Source organism: Tamandua tetradactyla, chromosome 2, assembly GCF_023851605.1.
Source record: "Tamandua tetradactyla isolate mTamTet1 chromosome 2, mTamTet1.pri, whole genome shotgun sequence".
NCBI classification, from domain to species: Eukaryota; Metazoa; Chordata; class Mammalia; order Pilosa; family Myrmecophagidae; genus Tamandua; species Tamandua tetradactyla.
The window spans coordinates 108,069,751-108,087,257 of NC_135328.1; the positions used below are offsets into that span (position 1 = coordinate 108,069,751).

Genomic DNA, 17,507 nt, shown 5'->3' on the forward strand with positions numbered 1-17,507 from the left:
GGATCTGTTCTACTTGGGTTATGCTGTACTTCTTGGATCTGTAATTTTATGTCTTTCTTAAGAGATGGGAAAATTTTCAGTGATAATTTCTTCCATTAGTCTTTCTCCTCCTTTTCCCTCTCTTCTCATTCTGGGATTCCCACAGCACGTATATTCGTGTGCTTCATGTTGTCATTCAGTTCCTGAGACCCTGCTCATATTTTTCCATTCTTTTCCCTGTATTTTCTTTTGTGCAACGGATTTCAGATGTCTACTCCTCTAGTTCACTAATCCTTTCTTCTGCCTCTTCAAATCTGTTGTTGTAAGTTTACATTGGTTTTTTTTTTCATCTCTTCTATTGTGCCATTCATTCCCATAAATTCTCTGATTTGTTTTTTCAAACTTTTGATTTCTTCTTTTTGTCCACCCAGTGTCTTTTGTTACCAAGTTGTTGGTTTGATTTTGGTGAAATTTCCCACGTATGTTTGAACATCTTGAATTAATTGTTTCACCTCCTGTATCTTGTTTGAATTGTTGATTTGTTCCTTTGACTAGGCCATATCTTCAGTTTTCCTAGTATGACTCATTTTTTTGCTGGTGTCTAGGCATTTGATTTCCTTAATTAGTTTATTCTGGAGGTCTTTTATGTAGGATTTTCTTGCTGGATGGCTTTGTTCTCTATCTGCTCTTTGGCATTCAGTTCAAATTATTCTAGGCCTCTAGCATAGTTTCTGTTTAACTGATCAGAATTTTTCAGTTCTTGTTTTTGTATTTCTTGCCCTGCCTATGTAGAGCCCTTTTTCTTTTTGAGGAAGGTCTCTTCAGATATTATAGAATATATGGACTGGCCTCCTTTCAGGAGGAAAGAATCACCTTCATCAATTTTCCCTGAGATTGAGACCCAGCAGGCTGTCAGACTTTCCTATGAAGTCTCTAGACTCTGTTTTTCCTATCCTACCCAGTATGTGGTGCTTGTCTGACTGCATCTTCCTACCAGCATAAAGTGATGTGGTGCCTTTACCTTCAGCAGACTCTCCCTGCAGGGGGCTGGCTGAGACAGATTTTTTAGAGAACTTACATTATGTGTGACTAAAAAGCTTTAAAAGTAGCATAGTGATATAATATTCTTATTTTATCCCCAAAAAGATCCTTTTTTTTTAGAAGTTGCTTTTTATAGTGTATTTGAGGTTTTAAATTTTTTGTGGGGGGAGAAATGGGGGGCATGGGTCAGGAATTGAACCCAGGTCTCTCAGATGGCAGGGGAAAATTCTGTCACTGTACTACCCCATAATTTTTTTAAGTCGTCATATTTTTTTTTCCTCTAGAGCTACAGAGACATCTGATGAGATGGCAAGTCTACGACCCCCTCGGTTCTTCAATGAAGACGGAGTTATCAGACCTTACAGGTTGAGGGATGGTACAGGAAATCAAATGTTACAGGTGAAGAAATAGCATATATATTAAGGTTAATTTAGTCACATTAGTTTTTTTTTTTGAGTAGCTATATAACAGATTATTTAGGCTTTTATATTTTTTCTTAAAACATATAAGCAAACTTATGCTTTGTCTAAGTTTCTTAAATTTCTTACATTTACTTAGATTTAATGTACATTTATTTACTATAAGATTTCTTTTTTCTTTTTTTTCAGGCATCAAAAAGTTTGATTTGAAAAACAGTTAATGCATGACTTTGCAAGTGAAAGCCAACAGTAGATTTTAGTCTTAAATTTACAGACTACATACAGCAGTTTCAATAATTTGAGTACAAAGAAAAGCAAGTTTTTGGTAACTTTTTATGTAAGGATTTGTAGTAAATATGATCTTTTTATAGGGTGTGCTTAATTCTGCACTGAATTTGTGAGATTGGTTATGCCATTTATGTTCAGATTACTTACTTCTGTTTATTATCAGTCCACTAATAGCTTCTATATTAGATGTAATCCTCAGGTAAAATTTGGCATCATTGAGGAACCAAAAAAATCAGAACCACTGCTGTTGTGCATTATTCTGGGTTTCTTATGCTTTTGAGGTATTACTTTTGAAGATGCTAAAATGACCATAGCCCTTCTCCTGCTTTGTTCTTATGTAGTCTGTTTATTAAACCTCATAGAATTTGATAAGCAGTTCCCAAGAAAACCAACATCTTTTAGTAAGGAAAATTAGCTTTTTGAATAGTAGTTTGAGGGTAGACTATTTTATCTGTTTAGGTAAATTTCCTACTTGATAAATAAGAATTTTTAAAATAGGGATTATGGTGTAGCTGACAGTAATCATAAGCTAGACTTTACCAATTTAAAATCATTTTATAATTTAGATGTAGAATACTAAAATCATATGTTTGAAAACAAACAAAGAGCCATTCTATTATATAGACTTGAAAGTATTCACAGTAATGATATTCTGGAGATATAATCTTTTTGTTCAGTAGCCTTAGTATTTTAAAATATTGTCACGTTTAATGTGATTGGGGTAAAAATGTAAAGCTTTATTATTTTCCACTGCACGTAATGCATATAACTTTGCATAAAATGTACTTTTAAATCCTTCTCTGAGTCTTCCATCTGTTTAAATGAGACATATCCATAGATTCAATAGGCATTATTTAGTAAGTGATTTTATACTGTGTTCATGTTTTTAAAGCTTCAAAATACTTACGTATTGATATCCAACTGGCAGTCTAGTGAGAGGTTGTACTTGAAAGCATATGTGCAATCTCCACAATGACAGTATATCATCTTTGGAAAATGGAAAATTGCTGGACTCACATATGGTTAATATAATTGAAACATATTTGCCTACCCAATACCTGCCTTCCTTTGTCGAACAGTAGTTAACATGTTAACATTTTATAAGACTCAATGCTGAATAGTTTTCAACTCACCTTTTAAAATCTAAAAATATTTCTTAAGAAGCTATTTTAATAAACTTAGGAGGAAGTAAGTGGTGAGGATAGTTTGCAATCTTCACTCCTAGGGAACAGATTATAATGTATAAAGAAGCCATAAAATGCCAAAGATTGTGCATGAGTTGATAACTTGTGTCCGATAAGTTTATTCCGTGCATTCATTATTTTCTGAAGGTTTAAACTTTGACAGTTAAAGGTTGGGGTTTTAACTATGTATTTTTATATATGTATATTATTTTTAATAGGCCAATTTTAACATTTATTGCTAAAAGGTTGGGGTTTTGACTATGTATTTTTATATATGTATTATTATTTTTAATAGGCCGATTTAACATTCATTGCTAAAAGAGCTATTTAAATGACTAAAAACTCAATCTTTGTCAGTCATTTCTTGTGTTTCAGCAAGAGCATTAAACACAGTATTAAGTGGAAAATCTGTAGGAATTTGCCAGTTGCCTTTAAATGTTTGTGATTAGCACTGCTCTCTTACATATATAAGAAGTGATTTGATGTTTGGTGGTAGTGGTTCCTTTTTCTTTCTTTCTTTCTTTTTTTTTTAGTGGTGCCTTTTAAAATCAAAACCCTATTTTAATAGTAAGAAACACTTTAAAATATATAATTACCAGTATTGTGAAAAAGAAATTGATAGCACTTCAAGAGGATTTTAAATGATTATGCCCTTGGAAAATGATTAATACTTTCACATGCTTCCCTTTTATTTTCTCATTTTCTAAAAAATAAGGACTCTCAAGTATTTATAAATCATATATGCCCATATATAAAAATTTAATATAAAATATACTCTTTCATTGTGTACCTTTCTATCCAGAAAACAGTACATTTTTATAGTGCCTTCCTAGCAGTCAATGAAGGTTGCCTACTAGAAATATAGATTGATAATTTAAGAATACCATATTGATATCATCAAACTGTTTTATACATTGAGTTGAAACAAGCAATTGACTTTAGTCTTATTTCTATTAAGTTAAGGAGTATTATTTCCATAGTTACAGCCCCAACCACAGCTGAAACATCTGCTTCAAAATTGTTCTGACTCGTTAAACACAATTTTACATGCTTTCCAAACAGTTTGCCATACTTAACTAACCTTTGTGCTTCTTTTTTCTTTACCATGCTTACAGAAAATTCAGGTCTACAGGGAGTGGATTATGACACACAATAGCAGTAGTGAGGAAGAGGAGGAGGAGGATTAGTCAGATCTGAACTGTTAAAATTGATATATTCTTTGTCATTTTATTTGGAATATTTCACTAGCATATTGGTATGACTGCTGCCATAACAGCCTATGTCTCTTTTTAGGGAGGTAAATATTTTTTCCATTATAAAATGTTTTCTATACATCTTCAAAAAGCAAAATTATCGCATTATTTAAGCACAGAAAAAAATGTATTTTACATCCAAAGTAGGGCAACTATATATTATAACATTTGATTATATACATCTTATAGCTTTGTATTTCAGTTTAAGATTTAGAATTAAAAACATTTTTTAATGTTCTCTAATTTTATTTTATATCATTTAAAATTATGTGCTTGTTAGTGAAATGTCTTTCTTAATGTTCTCTATGTTAATTTTCCTGGCTATAATGTAATGCCATTGTGTTAAAAAAAAAAGAATAACTAGTCAATGTTTTATTTTTATTTAAAATTTTAAAAGTACTTTTGTCAAATATTCTTTAATAATAATAATAAACTTACATATATGAAACAGTGAATTTGTTTTTCTATTCCAAAATCATATAGGTTGTGGGCCACAGTGGCTCAGTGGCAGAGCTCTCGCCTGCCATGCCAGAGCCCCGGGTTCGATTCCTGGTGCCTGCCCATGTATTAAAAAAATAATAAAAACATGTTTAATAAAAAAAAAAAAAATCATATAGGTTGTCAAACTATTATTATAAAAAGTATTCATTATATTTGTCATGGAAGGTTAGATAGGTGAAATAATTTATAGTTGGAGAATGAAAAAGATTATTTTATTTCTTTGGTTCTGTTTTCATTAATTTCAAATATACATACATATTTTGTGAAACAATGCACAGTATATTTTTATAGTAATATTTACTTATTAATTTAGTTATAAATATATCCCTAATATAAAATGTTATAACTTAATTCAGGACAGTAGAAGAATTTTTATAGTAAACGTAATTATGTATATTTTTCAGAATAATATAGAGAAAATATCTATTTCTCTGAAAGATTTATGAACAAATCTGTTTTATGTTTTGAATGTGTACTGAAGCTTTTAAAAAAATTTTTGGAGTGGATGAAACTGTCTTGCCTATATCCCTAGTATATCATCTGTACCAAAAGAAAAACCATCTTAAAAATGAATGACTGTTAGTAGCTGTGCTGTTTAATTCCTTGTGATTACTGTACTTTAGTCTCAACAAAGAAACATTTACCTGGACTTATATTAAGCATTTTTCTTATATTAAGCTTATATTAGATTATAGTTGATATTTGGCTTAGCTGTTGAACTTTTGGTTTAATTCATTCAGCCTATGGATTCTGAGCCTTTTCTAATTCTTAGTTTATCAGGATTTTATTTCTATAAATCATTATTCTTTTAAAATGACTTTTAGATTTTTAAAATATTGTGCTTACCAAAAACAACTAAAAAATTATCAGCTGCTTTTAAAGTTTCTATCTGCCTATCATTCATTCAATTTAAATAGGATTCGAGTTCTTATGTACTATCATTAAGAAATATGTAAACATCCAAGAATTTTTATTACTTTCATCACAATAGTATTCTGATCTTTTTATAGTAAGTGAATAAATAAAAACGGCTATCATTAAAATAGTCACTACTGGTATCTAAGATTGACTTTGTATTTGTCATGCTCCTGCTGCTCTCTCATCCTTGGTTATCATCAAACAAAAGTTCATGCTTCTGCTAGAAGCTGAAAGGAACACTGCCTATTGCCGTATATTTTGTATGCCCGAGAAAGAAAGGGCCAGGAAATGTCTATATTAGCTTCTTACTTTCCAGTTTGCTAGGCACAAGGAATTTCTAAAGGGGAAAATGGTAAACTACTTGTTTGTAAGACATTTGTAGAGTTTCTAATGGTTGGTCTGTGTCTCCTTGTTACTTGAGTAGCATATTGGAAACTGGCGGGAAGGAACATTTGTAAAAACTCTGAAACTATGGACATCTATCACCATGGATAAATAATCTAATAAGAGTTTATACATGAAATAAATTAGAGGCTTACTTTGGATATAGATGTAACAAATGTAAATCTAGAATAATGTTGCTAACTTGGAATATTTCTTATACGAAAGGAAGAATAAATTTCAGTTTATTTCTGTATTTAAATAATTAGGGTTAGATCAATTTTACTTTTTGAATTGTTTCAAAAGATATTGATGCAATGTGTAGAGTGTTGATTTTAAGGTCATGTTATTAAAATTTACAGGTAAATCTGTTGTAAATCTGTGGCTAAGACGCCAGTGTTCAAATTGAAAAGTGTGCTAATGTATCTGTGTCCCAAAATTGCATACACTAAAGAATAACAGCTGTGATAGTAGCCAATAGAGTTGTTTGCCTGATTTAAGTCCTGTGATAGAATTTTGTGTTGAACTTTCTTATGGAGATGAGAGGAGAACCAGAAAACAACCCTCCCAACTATTATTGAGTACTTTTTCTCGCACACCTTCAAACATCAGCTTTTGTTTTATAGATTTCCTTGCAAATGGATTTATAATAGCTGAAAAGCATTAAAAGTTCTGTTCATTCTAAATAAGAAGTTGTTAACTGTGCACACAGATTATTCACTTAGATCAAATAATAATTGTGATGAGTGTATAAAAAGAAAGTCAGCTGCATCTTTATTTGCACTTCTAGATAAATAGAAATCAATTTTAAAAGTTTAGACTGTTGGGTGGGCGATGGTGGCACAGTGGCAAGATTCTCTCCTGCCATGCCAAAGACCTGGGTTCCATTCCCGGTGCCTGCCCATACCAAAAAAAAAAAGTTCAGGCTGTTAATATAAGCTTTAATTTCAATGGATTGGTGTTTGGATTCATGAAGTGCAGTGAGTACTGTCAGCATTATACAGTACATTAGAGAAAGTCCCAAGTCAAAGGAGAATAAAATAGAAGGTTTCAAATAGGTCTGTGTTAGGGAGCTAATCAGCTATTTATGACTTTTATATATAAGGATTTATGGTTTGTTTTGTTTTAATATGGTAGACTATTTTGATGACCATAATTATCTCTCAGTCATTACAGTGATTTATTTAGCAGTTATTCTGTATGGACTAATATGTGCAGCAATTGTCTACTTCAAAATATTACCATTAAAGCAGGTGTTTACTCTATTTGTAAATTTGAATTCTACTGTATCCCATTTTGTTAAATAGATATATTCTAAGCAATGAATTAGTAACAAAGATTTCTACTAAATTTCATTATGCTATTTCTCTGGATCTAACTGGGAACCCTCAAATATGTGAACATTCAAAATATTACAGGCGTTATTTGAGTGCTTTTTAAGAATAATCAGGATAGTCAGAGATTTAGTTAAATAAATGTAATTCTTCTTAATTGGATATATTGTATTTTTGTATTATAAACTATCATTTATCAATAGCTTGTTATCCAATCACTTTATGTCTACAAAAGGTTTTCCTAGCGTATGGGGTAAATATTGGAGTTTCTATGAATTAAATAAAGCTGAATCTTTATGAATGTTTGCTGACATTCCTTCTCTCAATCTACAGTTTTAATGTTTTACAGAAGATATGATAATTTTTAAAAATTAAAGTAGAATATGTTCTATTTTTTAAAATAATATTACGCTCACTAGAAAAAGGTAGAAAACTGTAGAAAAGAAAATTATCCTTTGCCTCCCCACCACTATTATTATATTTCTTTTTAAAATTTCTTTATTTAAATTATTATAATCTAACATATGCATTTCATTTTTTACTTTTTATTTTATTATAAATTTTCATAAACAAGTTTATTAACTTCTAAAAATTAAGCATAACTCATTCATAGAATAATCCCCAATATAAGAAACTTAGTCCTTATTTCTAGAGCACATAAGTAGCCAGCTAAACACTTTTTTTTTCTATAGCTGATATAGAAGCATTAACATCAGCTTTCTTTTTGATTGAACATACTTTTGACTCACTTAAAAAATTTTTCTTTAAGCAAAAAAATCTCTTGAAATGTATATGTGTATCCTTCATTGTGCATCAATGTTGACACTGAGTCATCCCATGAGGGTAGTATATTCTTAACCATTTGGGATACTTTAAACATTTTGTATATATACCTGTCTTGTCTTTAAATCTCTTATAAATGTATCATCATTGTCATTTTGTAAGTTGTTCTAGAAGGGAGGCCGTTGTTGTTTGTTGTATATTTCTTATCTTTCAGGCGTTTATATTTAGCTTCAAACCCTGCCTTAATAGCAATTGGATGATAACTGCCTTCAGCCGACATGGTCTTTCCCTTTACTTGAGGAGGAGAATTACAACTGATCTGGAAGAAAGGGCTTACCATAGGCAGTCAGATCACCAGAGTAGTGCCGAACATTATTCCTGGCTTCGTCTGAAATTTTGAGTAAGTGGACGAGAACTAGGAGACAAAGGCTTATTGGATTTCACTCCTCATTTTGCAACTCTTCCTCTTCAGAAGACTGCTTCTGAATGGAATGAGAAAGCTGAAGAGAGCCAAATTCTGTTATCCGTGCAAATTAGAGTTTTTAACATCTAAGACAAGCTGATTCCATAGGAAAGGAGACTACCTATCCAACTTGGATACAATTCTCATACTTCATTTATTGGGTTTAGTAGTATTCTCTTGGAAAGGCTTCATCGCATCATTTTTGAAAGCTCAAGCTTTTGAACATTTAGTAGTAAGTCCCACTACTTTATTTTTGGACCAAATAATGTAATTCATCCCATGTGGAACCTTCAAGTATTATACAAAATTACTTTTTGATTGAGATTTGACTATAATTATGTCTTCTTCTGGAGATGATGGTTCCACTTAGAATTTAAGATTTCTTCTCAATTCTGAAATGTATTTATTAAGAATTTTTTAATGCATTAATTTGAATGAAACTCATTTGATTTTTAAATCTCTCAAATTTGTCATCATTGCATCCCTTAAATTTGTAAACATGTTAAGGAAGGATAAATACCAATGTAATAGAAAATTCAGTATATAATAGCTTTAAGTGAAATTTTCAAATGTTAAACTCAGGTAGTTTGAACTTGAGTCTTACTCTCTTCTTACTAAAGAGCATGTGAATAAAGGTTGAACTATACAGTAAATCTTAGTTTTAAAGGCCTTTGACATTCATTGAGCTAAAGGTGCCAGATTCTGACCTAGTACTCAATTCATGACTTCTCTTGCTGGTTTGAAGCTCTACATTATAACTTCTTACGATTGCTTTAGACAGACACAAAAATTGTCACCATAACTTGAGCTTAATAAAACTCATTCAGATTTTTTTCCTTTTTGGCATGTGCACTAATGATAATGTTGTTAAAAGACCTTATCATCAGTTGAGAAAAGTTTTTATTTGCCACATGTCCTGTGAAAGAAAGGATATCTTCTATTGCCAAATTAAATAGTTCATTTTCATACAGAGTTAGATTGGAGAACTCATAAATGTCATCTATGAAAGAAGCAGCACATATACATTTTTGTCAGTTAAGAATCTTTAGTTTTAAGTTCAGATAAAATTGATATCCTAGTCACTTCTGATGATCATTCTAGTGAATTGTAGTGGCAGTTTTTCAGTGAAAATTTGCCACTGCAAAAAGTCCTATAGAAAACATTGTGGAGAAATAGAAACGTAGACATTTTGTGATATTTTGAGTCTGAGACAGTCATTTTAGTTAGGAAGCTTGTGAAGATACAATGTTGGAATATGAATGTGTGAGCTATGTGTTTGAAATAAAGTTAACCTTTCTGGAGTAAAATGCCAGTCTACTTTGAAGTATAAAACTGTCAGAATGACCAAATGCATAATTATATAGGTATAATTGAATTTTTGCTGGCTTAGTTCTGTCGCTTAGTTTATTTGAATACAAGGAAAAAATTTCATGCCATGTATTCATTTACTCTGTAAGTATTTGTTAAAAACTCCTATTATTTATCAGACTCTTTTCTAGATCTTAGGTTTATAGCTTGAAGATAGCGGTCAAGATTCCTGCTCATCATTCATGAGCTTATAATAGTAATGAGCTTTATTATTCTGGTGATTGAAGTTAAAACATATGCCACTTTAGAGGGCAACCCTACTATAATGTCAAATCTTCACAGTCTCTTTCACAGGTACTTGTGAATTATACAGTCTTTTTAAAGATATGTTTTTTAGTATTTATAGTATCATGGTTCAACTGCTTTAGTGAGATTCTTGTAACTGTACTTATGATTCCTTATCTACCTAGTCTTGTCCTACTTCTAGAAGCACTCAAGTAGGTTAATTAATAATCTGCTATTGTCAGTGCACATGATTATGTTGTAAGCATAATTCTACCCTTTCTTAAGACTATTTTGCTTGAACCAGTATGGTTTACTTTTACTTCATTTTGCATCAAAGGTTGTATTCAGGTTTCCTGCCCTGTCTAAGCTACTGGCATAGCCTATGCTGTGGCTGACAATCAAAATAGCTCTTTTGCAGGGTAGGAGACAAAGGTATGAAGTATAAAATAAAGGCTAATTCCTTTTTACATTTAATGACACATTCAATACTTTTTAAAAGCCAGCTTGCCTTACATAATAAGTTAAACACTTCTTCACACTTATGCATGTATTATTATATATGACATCATTGAACTTTGAGGTAATGAACTTATATATTTGATCACAAAGTTTGGTTAAATGACTTCTTTTACCTGGCCATGCCCTCAAGTCTCAGATTAAAAGCAAATTAGTGGGTGGGCCACGGTGGCTCAGCAGGCAGAGTTCTTGCCTGCCATGCCAGAGACCCAGGTTCAATTCCCTATGCCTGCCCATGCAAAAGAAAAAAGTGAATTAGCAAAGCATGTGTTATCCCTAAATCTTTATCAGGTAACTATTAGGAAGTTACATTATTTACTTCATAAATAATTGAGAAATAGTGGCATTTACCATTTTAATTTATAATTACTTCCCTAAATTTTGTTGGTTTTTAAAAGTAAACATAATTGATGAGTTGAGTCTATTCCTTTTTCCCCCATCATCTCCCAGTCATTCAAATTAACCAATCTATAAAATCATTTATATGTTAATCAGTAGATTTTCTTTTTTGATATCATTCTTACATTATCTTACAATTAGATTAATTCCATGTTCATTTTACCCCAATGTTCCTGTTTCTTAAAAAAACCTCATACTTCTGAGACAATTTTGTCTTCTGAAAGAGTCAGATATTGGTCAGATTTTGTTTGTTTGTTTATCTACCTGAACTATGTGTTCATTTATCTTTACCCAGTTTCTTAAATGTATTTCCCCTTGAATGATTAGCACTTTATATTGTTTAGGGCGTAAGCCTTCCATGATAGTGAGTTATTTGAAACTATCTTTTCTTAGTTAAAATTTTTTTTCTTATTTTAATTTTTAAGAAATATTTTTAGCCTTAATTTTTAAGAAATATTTCTCTTACAAAACTACTACTTTATGACGTTTGTGTGATTTGAGATTTATTACTAATGTTTTCTGTATTACTGTAGCTTCTAACTTATATTCTCTTTCTAAGGTATTCAGACTTATCTGACAGGAAATATAGATGAGAGTAACCTTGATCCAGTGTCCTTCAATTTCCTATTTTCTGTGTATGAGATCATTTGGTTTGGAGTTTTTTTTTTTATATCTAATAAACTGAGGTTTGCATATTCCTATTTTCCCAATGCAAGCAATACTCTATTAACAATAACCATATATTTTAAGAATTACCTACAGATTTTGACAGTTATATGTGATGAACAGTTTCCTCTGTTTCTCTGTTTCTTTTAGAAAGTTATCAGTAATAGGTGATTCATGTATAAATGTAATGAATAATATAGAAATCGTTTTTCTTTTCACACTAAAGCTTATAAATGAGGCTACAGTGTCTAAAGTTCTGGCTATCGTTAACTCCTTGAAAGTTCAACCAAATCTTGGTCATTATGTAGAAGCTTTACATAGTGATTCCTAGCCTTGATTTTGTTAATTCTTCATTTATTTTAAAGGATATCACAAATCATTTTAGAAGAAACATGCATTCCTAGCATCTTTTTGGGATGAGGGAAGATGGAACATTGACATTAAACTATTTAGGCATTGTTGACTTAAAAAAATTCAGCCAGCCTGAGCTGCCTTAAAAGCCTGCCTGAACTACCACACCACCCAGGGATATGGAATATGGTTTATTGGGAAAAGCATTGGAAATAAAAGTGAAGAAATCAGTTTTCTGAGCCTAGTTTTGTAACTGACAACATGACCCCAAGAATGTCATTTAATTCTAGTCTTACCTAATTATACAAGGCTATTGTAAAAATTAGATGTCTAAGACATTTATCTGATCCTTAGTTTTTTTCAGGTGTTAAAGAAATTGGTTTGGAAAAACTGTAACATTCCTTTCTGGCCTAAATTGTTAATTTTTTTGAAATAATACGTAATTATTCTTTGAAATGTGTAGAATATTTTTATAAAGTCAACTAATTAGGATTAAAATTGTGACTAAAGGCATGACATTGGCAGATTCCTTACACAACATGATGGGTGATTATTATTAATGCTGATAAGCTAGTACATTCTCCCATGCTTCTGTTGAATTAGTTCAAAATGTTTTAGCTTCGGCTTATAGTGCTTTGTTTATTCCATATTCATATGCTTTTTTAAAATTTTTTATTAATTAAAAAAAATACAAGAAACACAAACATTCCCAGCCCATACACTCAGCAATTCACAATATCATCACATGGTTGCATATTTATCATCATGATCATTTCCCAGAACATTAGCATCAATTCAGAAAAAGAAATAAAAAGACAAACAGAAAAAAAAAAATTTACAGGCCATACCCCTTACTGATCCCTTTCATTGATAGCTAGCATTTCAAACTGAATCTATTTTAACATTTGTTCCCCCTATTATTTATTTTTACTCCATATGTTCCTCTCATCTGTTGACAAGGTAGATAAAAGGAGCATCAGACACAAGGTTTTCACAATCACACAGTCACACTGTGAAAGTTACATCATTATACAATCATCATTAAGAAACATGGCTACTGGAACACAGCTCTACTTTTTCAGGCAGTTCCCTTCAGTCTCTCCATTACATCTTGGATAACAAGGTGATATCTACTTAATGCATAAGAATAACCTCCAGGATAACCTCTCGACTCTGTTTGGAATCTCTCAGCCATTGACACTTTGTCTCATTTCACTCTTCCCCTTTTGGTCAAGAAGGTTTTCTCAATCCCTTGATGCTGGGTCTGAGCTCATTCTAGAGTTTTTCTCAATCCCTTGATGCTGAATCTCAGCTCATTCTGGGATTTCTGTCCCACGCTGCCAGGAAGATCCACACCCCTGGGAGTCATGTCCCACGTAGACAGGGGGAGGGTGGTGAGTCTGCTTGCTGTGTTGGCTGGAGAGAGAGGCCACATCTGAGCAACAAAAGAGGTTCTCTTGGGGGTGACTCCTAGGCTTAATTTTAAGTAGGCTTGACCTATCCCCTGTGGGGTTAAGCATATTCATATGCTTTTAATGGAGACTGACCACCAAAACTTTGCTCTGTAAGGAGTTCTTTGAAGTTTATTCAAATGAATACACCAGTAACAGAGGGTATAGTTTATTATAATCAAAGCTGACTGCCATATCCATTCATCTTTCAAATATTACATTTAAGGTATTTGAGGAACTATAGAAGATTTATAAGAATTATTTTGTTTTTGATTATTATTTCTACTGGAAATGCCTGTGATTATTGAAATTGGTTTAATTGCTTATGTACAGACTGAATTAAATTGAGTATGGTGGAAGGTGAGGAGTGACAGGCTCAGCTGCAATGCCTAAACTTAACATAGTATTGAGAGAAAAGATACTCAGAGTTGAACCATAATAGCTTTTAAATTATTAGAAAGTTGCTATCCATTAATTATAAATACTCTGGTAGTAGTGGTCATGTTTTTGAGAATAGCAACATTTCTATTCTTTATTTTAATGCTTAACTTTATGAAACAAAAGAAAATAAATATTTTACAAGCTAATTTATTTTCAAAGACCAAAAACCAGAAATAGAAGAAAAAGATGTAATGTGGAAAATAAAAGTTTTACTCCCACCCCACTATTACCTTTTCCAAGCTCAGAGGTATGCACTGTTAACAGGTTAATTTGTACTCTTCCACAAGTTTCCTATGCATATACAAATGTTTATATGCATAAATAAATGTACATGCATAAATACATAATCAAGTAAATACATTTGCTTCTCCTTTTCTTCCTCCCATTCATTCTGCTTTGTAATTGTTTTTCAATTAATATATTTTACAATTCTTTCTACAGCAGTACATACAGACCTACCTTTTCATAGCTTCATACTGTTCTTTTGTATGATTATATCATAATTTATTTAACCAGTTACCTTCTAATGGATGCTTAGATGTTTTGGTTTAATGTAATATTGCCATGAACATTCTTACATGTATATTGTGGAATAATTTTCATATGATAAGTGCTGGCAGTGGAATTGCTGAGTCCAGGGGATATTTATTTTGAATTCATATGCATTTTCTTGATTTTGAGTTAAATTGGACAGTTCCCTCTATGTTTATTGGTCACGCATTTGTTTTTGGTGAATACCTGTTCATACCCTTACACATTTTCCTGTTTACTCATTTTTTTTCTATTGGTTTATTCATATTGCTAGATTCTTTATACTATAAAATTAGCCCTATATCTGTGTATTGACAAGTATTTTCCCAATTTGTCCATTGATTTTTGTGTTGTTCTATTCTGTCTATTGTTTTGTCATTCAATAGTATTGACTTTTTATGTAATTAGCCATTTTTTGTTATTTTTTATGGATTTTGTATTATGTTTAAGCCTTTTCCACTTCAGGATTATTAAAATGATTACTTTTTCCAGTATTTGTGTAGTTTCATTTGTATACTTAAATCATTTATCTTTTATGGAATTAATTTGATGTAGAGAATCAGGGATCCAGCTTTAGCCAGTTAGTTGCCTGAAACACCAGTTATTCAATATTACATGCTTTTACCCATTGAAGTGCTGTCTTGATTTCATAAATTCCTATATTCAGATATATAGGACCTTATAAATTCATTTAGACATTTTTGCCAATTTCTAAAATCTGTATTCTTTCCACTGATATTCCTTATAAAATTTCCACTAGGTACCAAGCAGTTTAACTACTGTGTTTTATAAAATGTATTAATGCATGATAGAGTAGTTCTTCTCATTTTCCTTGGATATTCTCACATTTAGTTTTCTCTATAAATGTTAAGATCATTTTGTCACATCACTCTGTCTATCCCCTGTCCTCATCCCTCCAGATCTTGGGATCACATTAAGAATGTGTGGATGCATATGTGTATAAATGGGGGGGGAATGACATCTTTGTAATAATGAGTTTTTATACCCAAGAAAAAGGCATGGATTTCCATTTTTAATTTTTTTATTCCCCTCTGAGGGGTAATATAGCTTGTATCACATAAATTCTGCATATTATTTTATAAACTAATCAGATTGGAAAAAATCCTGTTTGTGACAGTTATCTAAAAGGTAAACATTTACACACAAGCTTAACAGAATTATTGGGTTTTATGTATTTGAGTTTTCCAGAAGCACTATCATCTGCAAATAACGGACTCTTCCTTTAATTTCCTCTAAATCTCTAGTTATATCCCTTTTTTATTTGTAATCCAGTGTGTTTTTGTTTACTTGCCTAACTTAGGAGATGGTAAATACTAGAGATATTATTTCCTCAATATTTTTTGATACTTTGAAGTTAGAAAATTCTCCCATGCAGTTAATCAGTATACTTCATCCTGCTATTTTAGTTCTTTTTTTTTTTAAATTTTACTTCTGTCTCCAATAGAGTTGAAGACTATTCATATCAGCTTCCTATACCAAGATTATTATGAAATCACTTCTTCACTTTGTTCTAAGCTAAATAATTCTGGTTTGTTGATACGGCTTCATGGAGCACAATTTTCTAAAATCTTTATTTCTTATTCTGTTTTGGAATTTCCTCAAGATAGTTCTAACTTTTTGGCTAAATTCTTAACATATCCCTCCTTGAGAGCTTTACACAATTGCTTGCCTTTAAAAAATCGGTGTGGCCTAGTATATATTTTAGGTAGCTAAATTAATTCCATCCTCAGAGCAAATAGTACCAAAAACAGAAAAACGAAATGGCAAATATATTTCATTTATATGGTTATCTTTTTTCTGGAGAAGTGGGTAGATGACAGACGATGTTGCATATAAACAATGTTTTAACAGTCTTGAAAATTAACTTATAAGTAAAGGCTGTTGTATAAACTAAGTAAGCCCTGGAATTCCTCTGTCCAGAAAATCTCTCCCCTTATTCATGAATAAACTGAAATAGTGGCAAAGAAAACCATCTCTTCAAAACAGGTAAGGCATTTTCCAGGGAGGAGGCAAGGCAGGGGGCTAATAGTAGTTTGTATAATATATATGTCAGTGTTTACATATGGTTTTGTACAGATGTGATCAAATACTTGTATTTTTTCTTAAGATAAAAATGAATGTAAGGGCAGGCAATGGTGGCTCAGTGGTAGAATTCTCGCCTGCTGTGCCGGAAATCCAGGTTCAATTTCCAGAGCCTGCCCATGCCAAAAAAAAAAAAAATTTGGAGTTATGGGCAATACGATAATGGCTCAGAGGCAGAATTCTTACCTGCCATGTCAGAGACCTGGGTTCGATTCCCAGTGCCTGCCCATACAAAAGTAAAAAAAAATGAATGTAATAGTTTAATAATAACCTCAATAGGTTCATTCAAACTTTGTAAGATAATAATATCATCTGAAAGTCCAACATCAAATGGCTGCAGCTGAATAATCTTGAATAAAGCAGCTGCAAGTAGATGCTTTTAAAGGAAACAAATGTTTTATAAATACTCAATTTTCTGATTATAAATGTCAACTTAGTAAGTTTTTAATGGTTTTCCCTCATTGAGAAATGCTTTTTAGAGGACTATTAACTTGCATTAGAATAGGAATATTCTCATTTTTTTTCCCTCTCTCACATTTTTGTAGGTCATGGAAAATGGAAGATTTGCAAAATACAAATATTTTACCCATGTCATGATCAATAAAACAGATATGTTAATGATAACCAAAAGGTAATTTGCTTTTATTCATCTTCCTCTAATGTAATTTGATGAATCAAAACTGACAGCCACTCATGAGATGATACCACAAAAGGTTATTTACCTTTTGTTCTGAAATAGTCACACTGATTACTGCTAATTCTAATTCTCTTACCCTACAAGCCTTGTTCCTAAAATCTTACATAAATGCTTGGTCATCCTTTTGCATGTGCACATATAAGCCTACAAACATGTACAATATGACTACATTTAAAAATTCTAATTTGGTTTCAATCAATTCAAATAGGTACAAA

At 31.5% G+C, this 17,507-nt stretch overlaps 1 protein-coding gene across 3 annotated transcripts in view; it reads left to right on the forward strand.

Moving 5' to 3' along the window:
• Positions 1–17,507, forward strand: part of VPS13A (vacuolar protein sorting 13 homolog A) — a 342,631-nt gene that overhangs the window by 313,473 nt on the left and 11,651 nt on the right. The window contains exons 68-70 of one of the 3 annotated variants that reach the window (XR_013170504.1): positions 1,305–1,419; positions 4,027–8,481; positions 17,141–17,226. Coding sequence is in view for 2 of the 3 variants with exons in the window: in XM_077148468.1 (XP_077004583.1) it covers positions 1,305–1,419; positions 17,141–17,226 (201 nt within the window). In the remaining variant the exon portion in view is untranslated. The other 2 variants (XM_077148468.1, XM_077148469.1) reach the window with 2 other exon arrangements.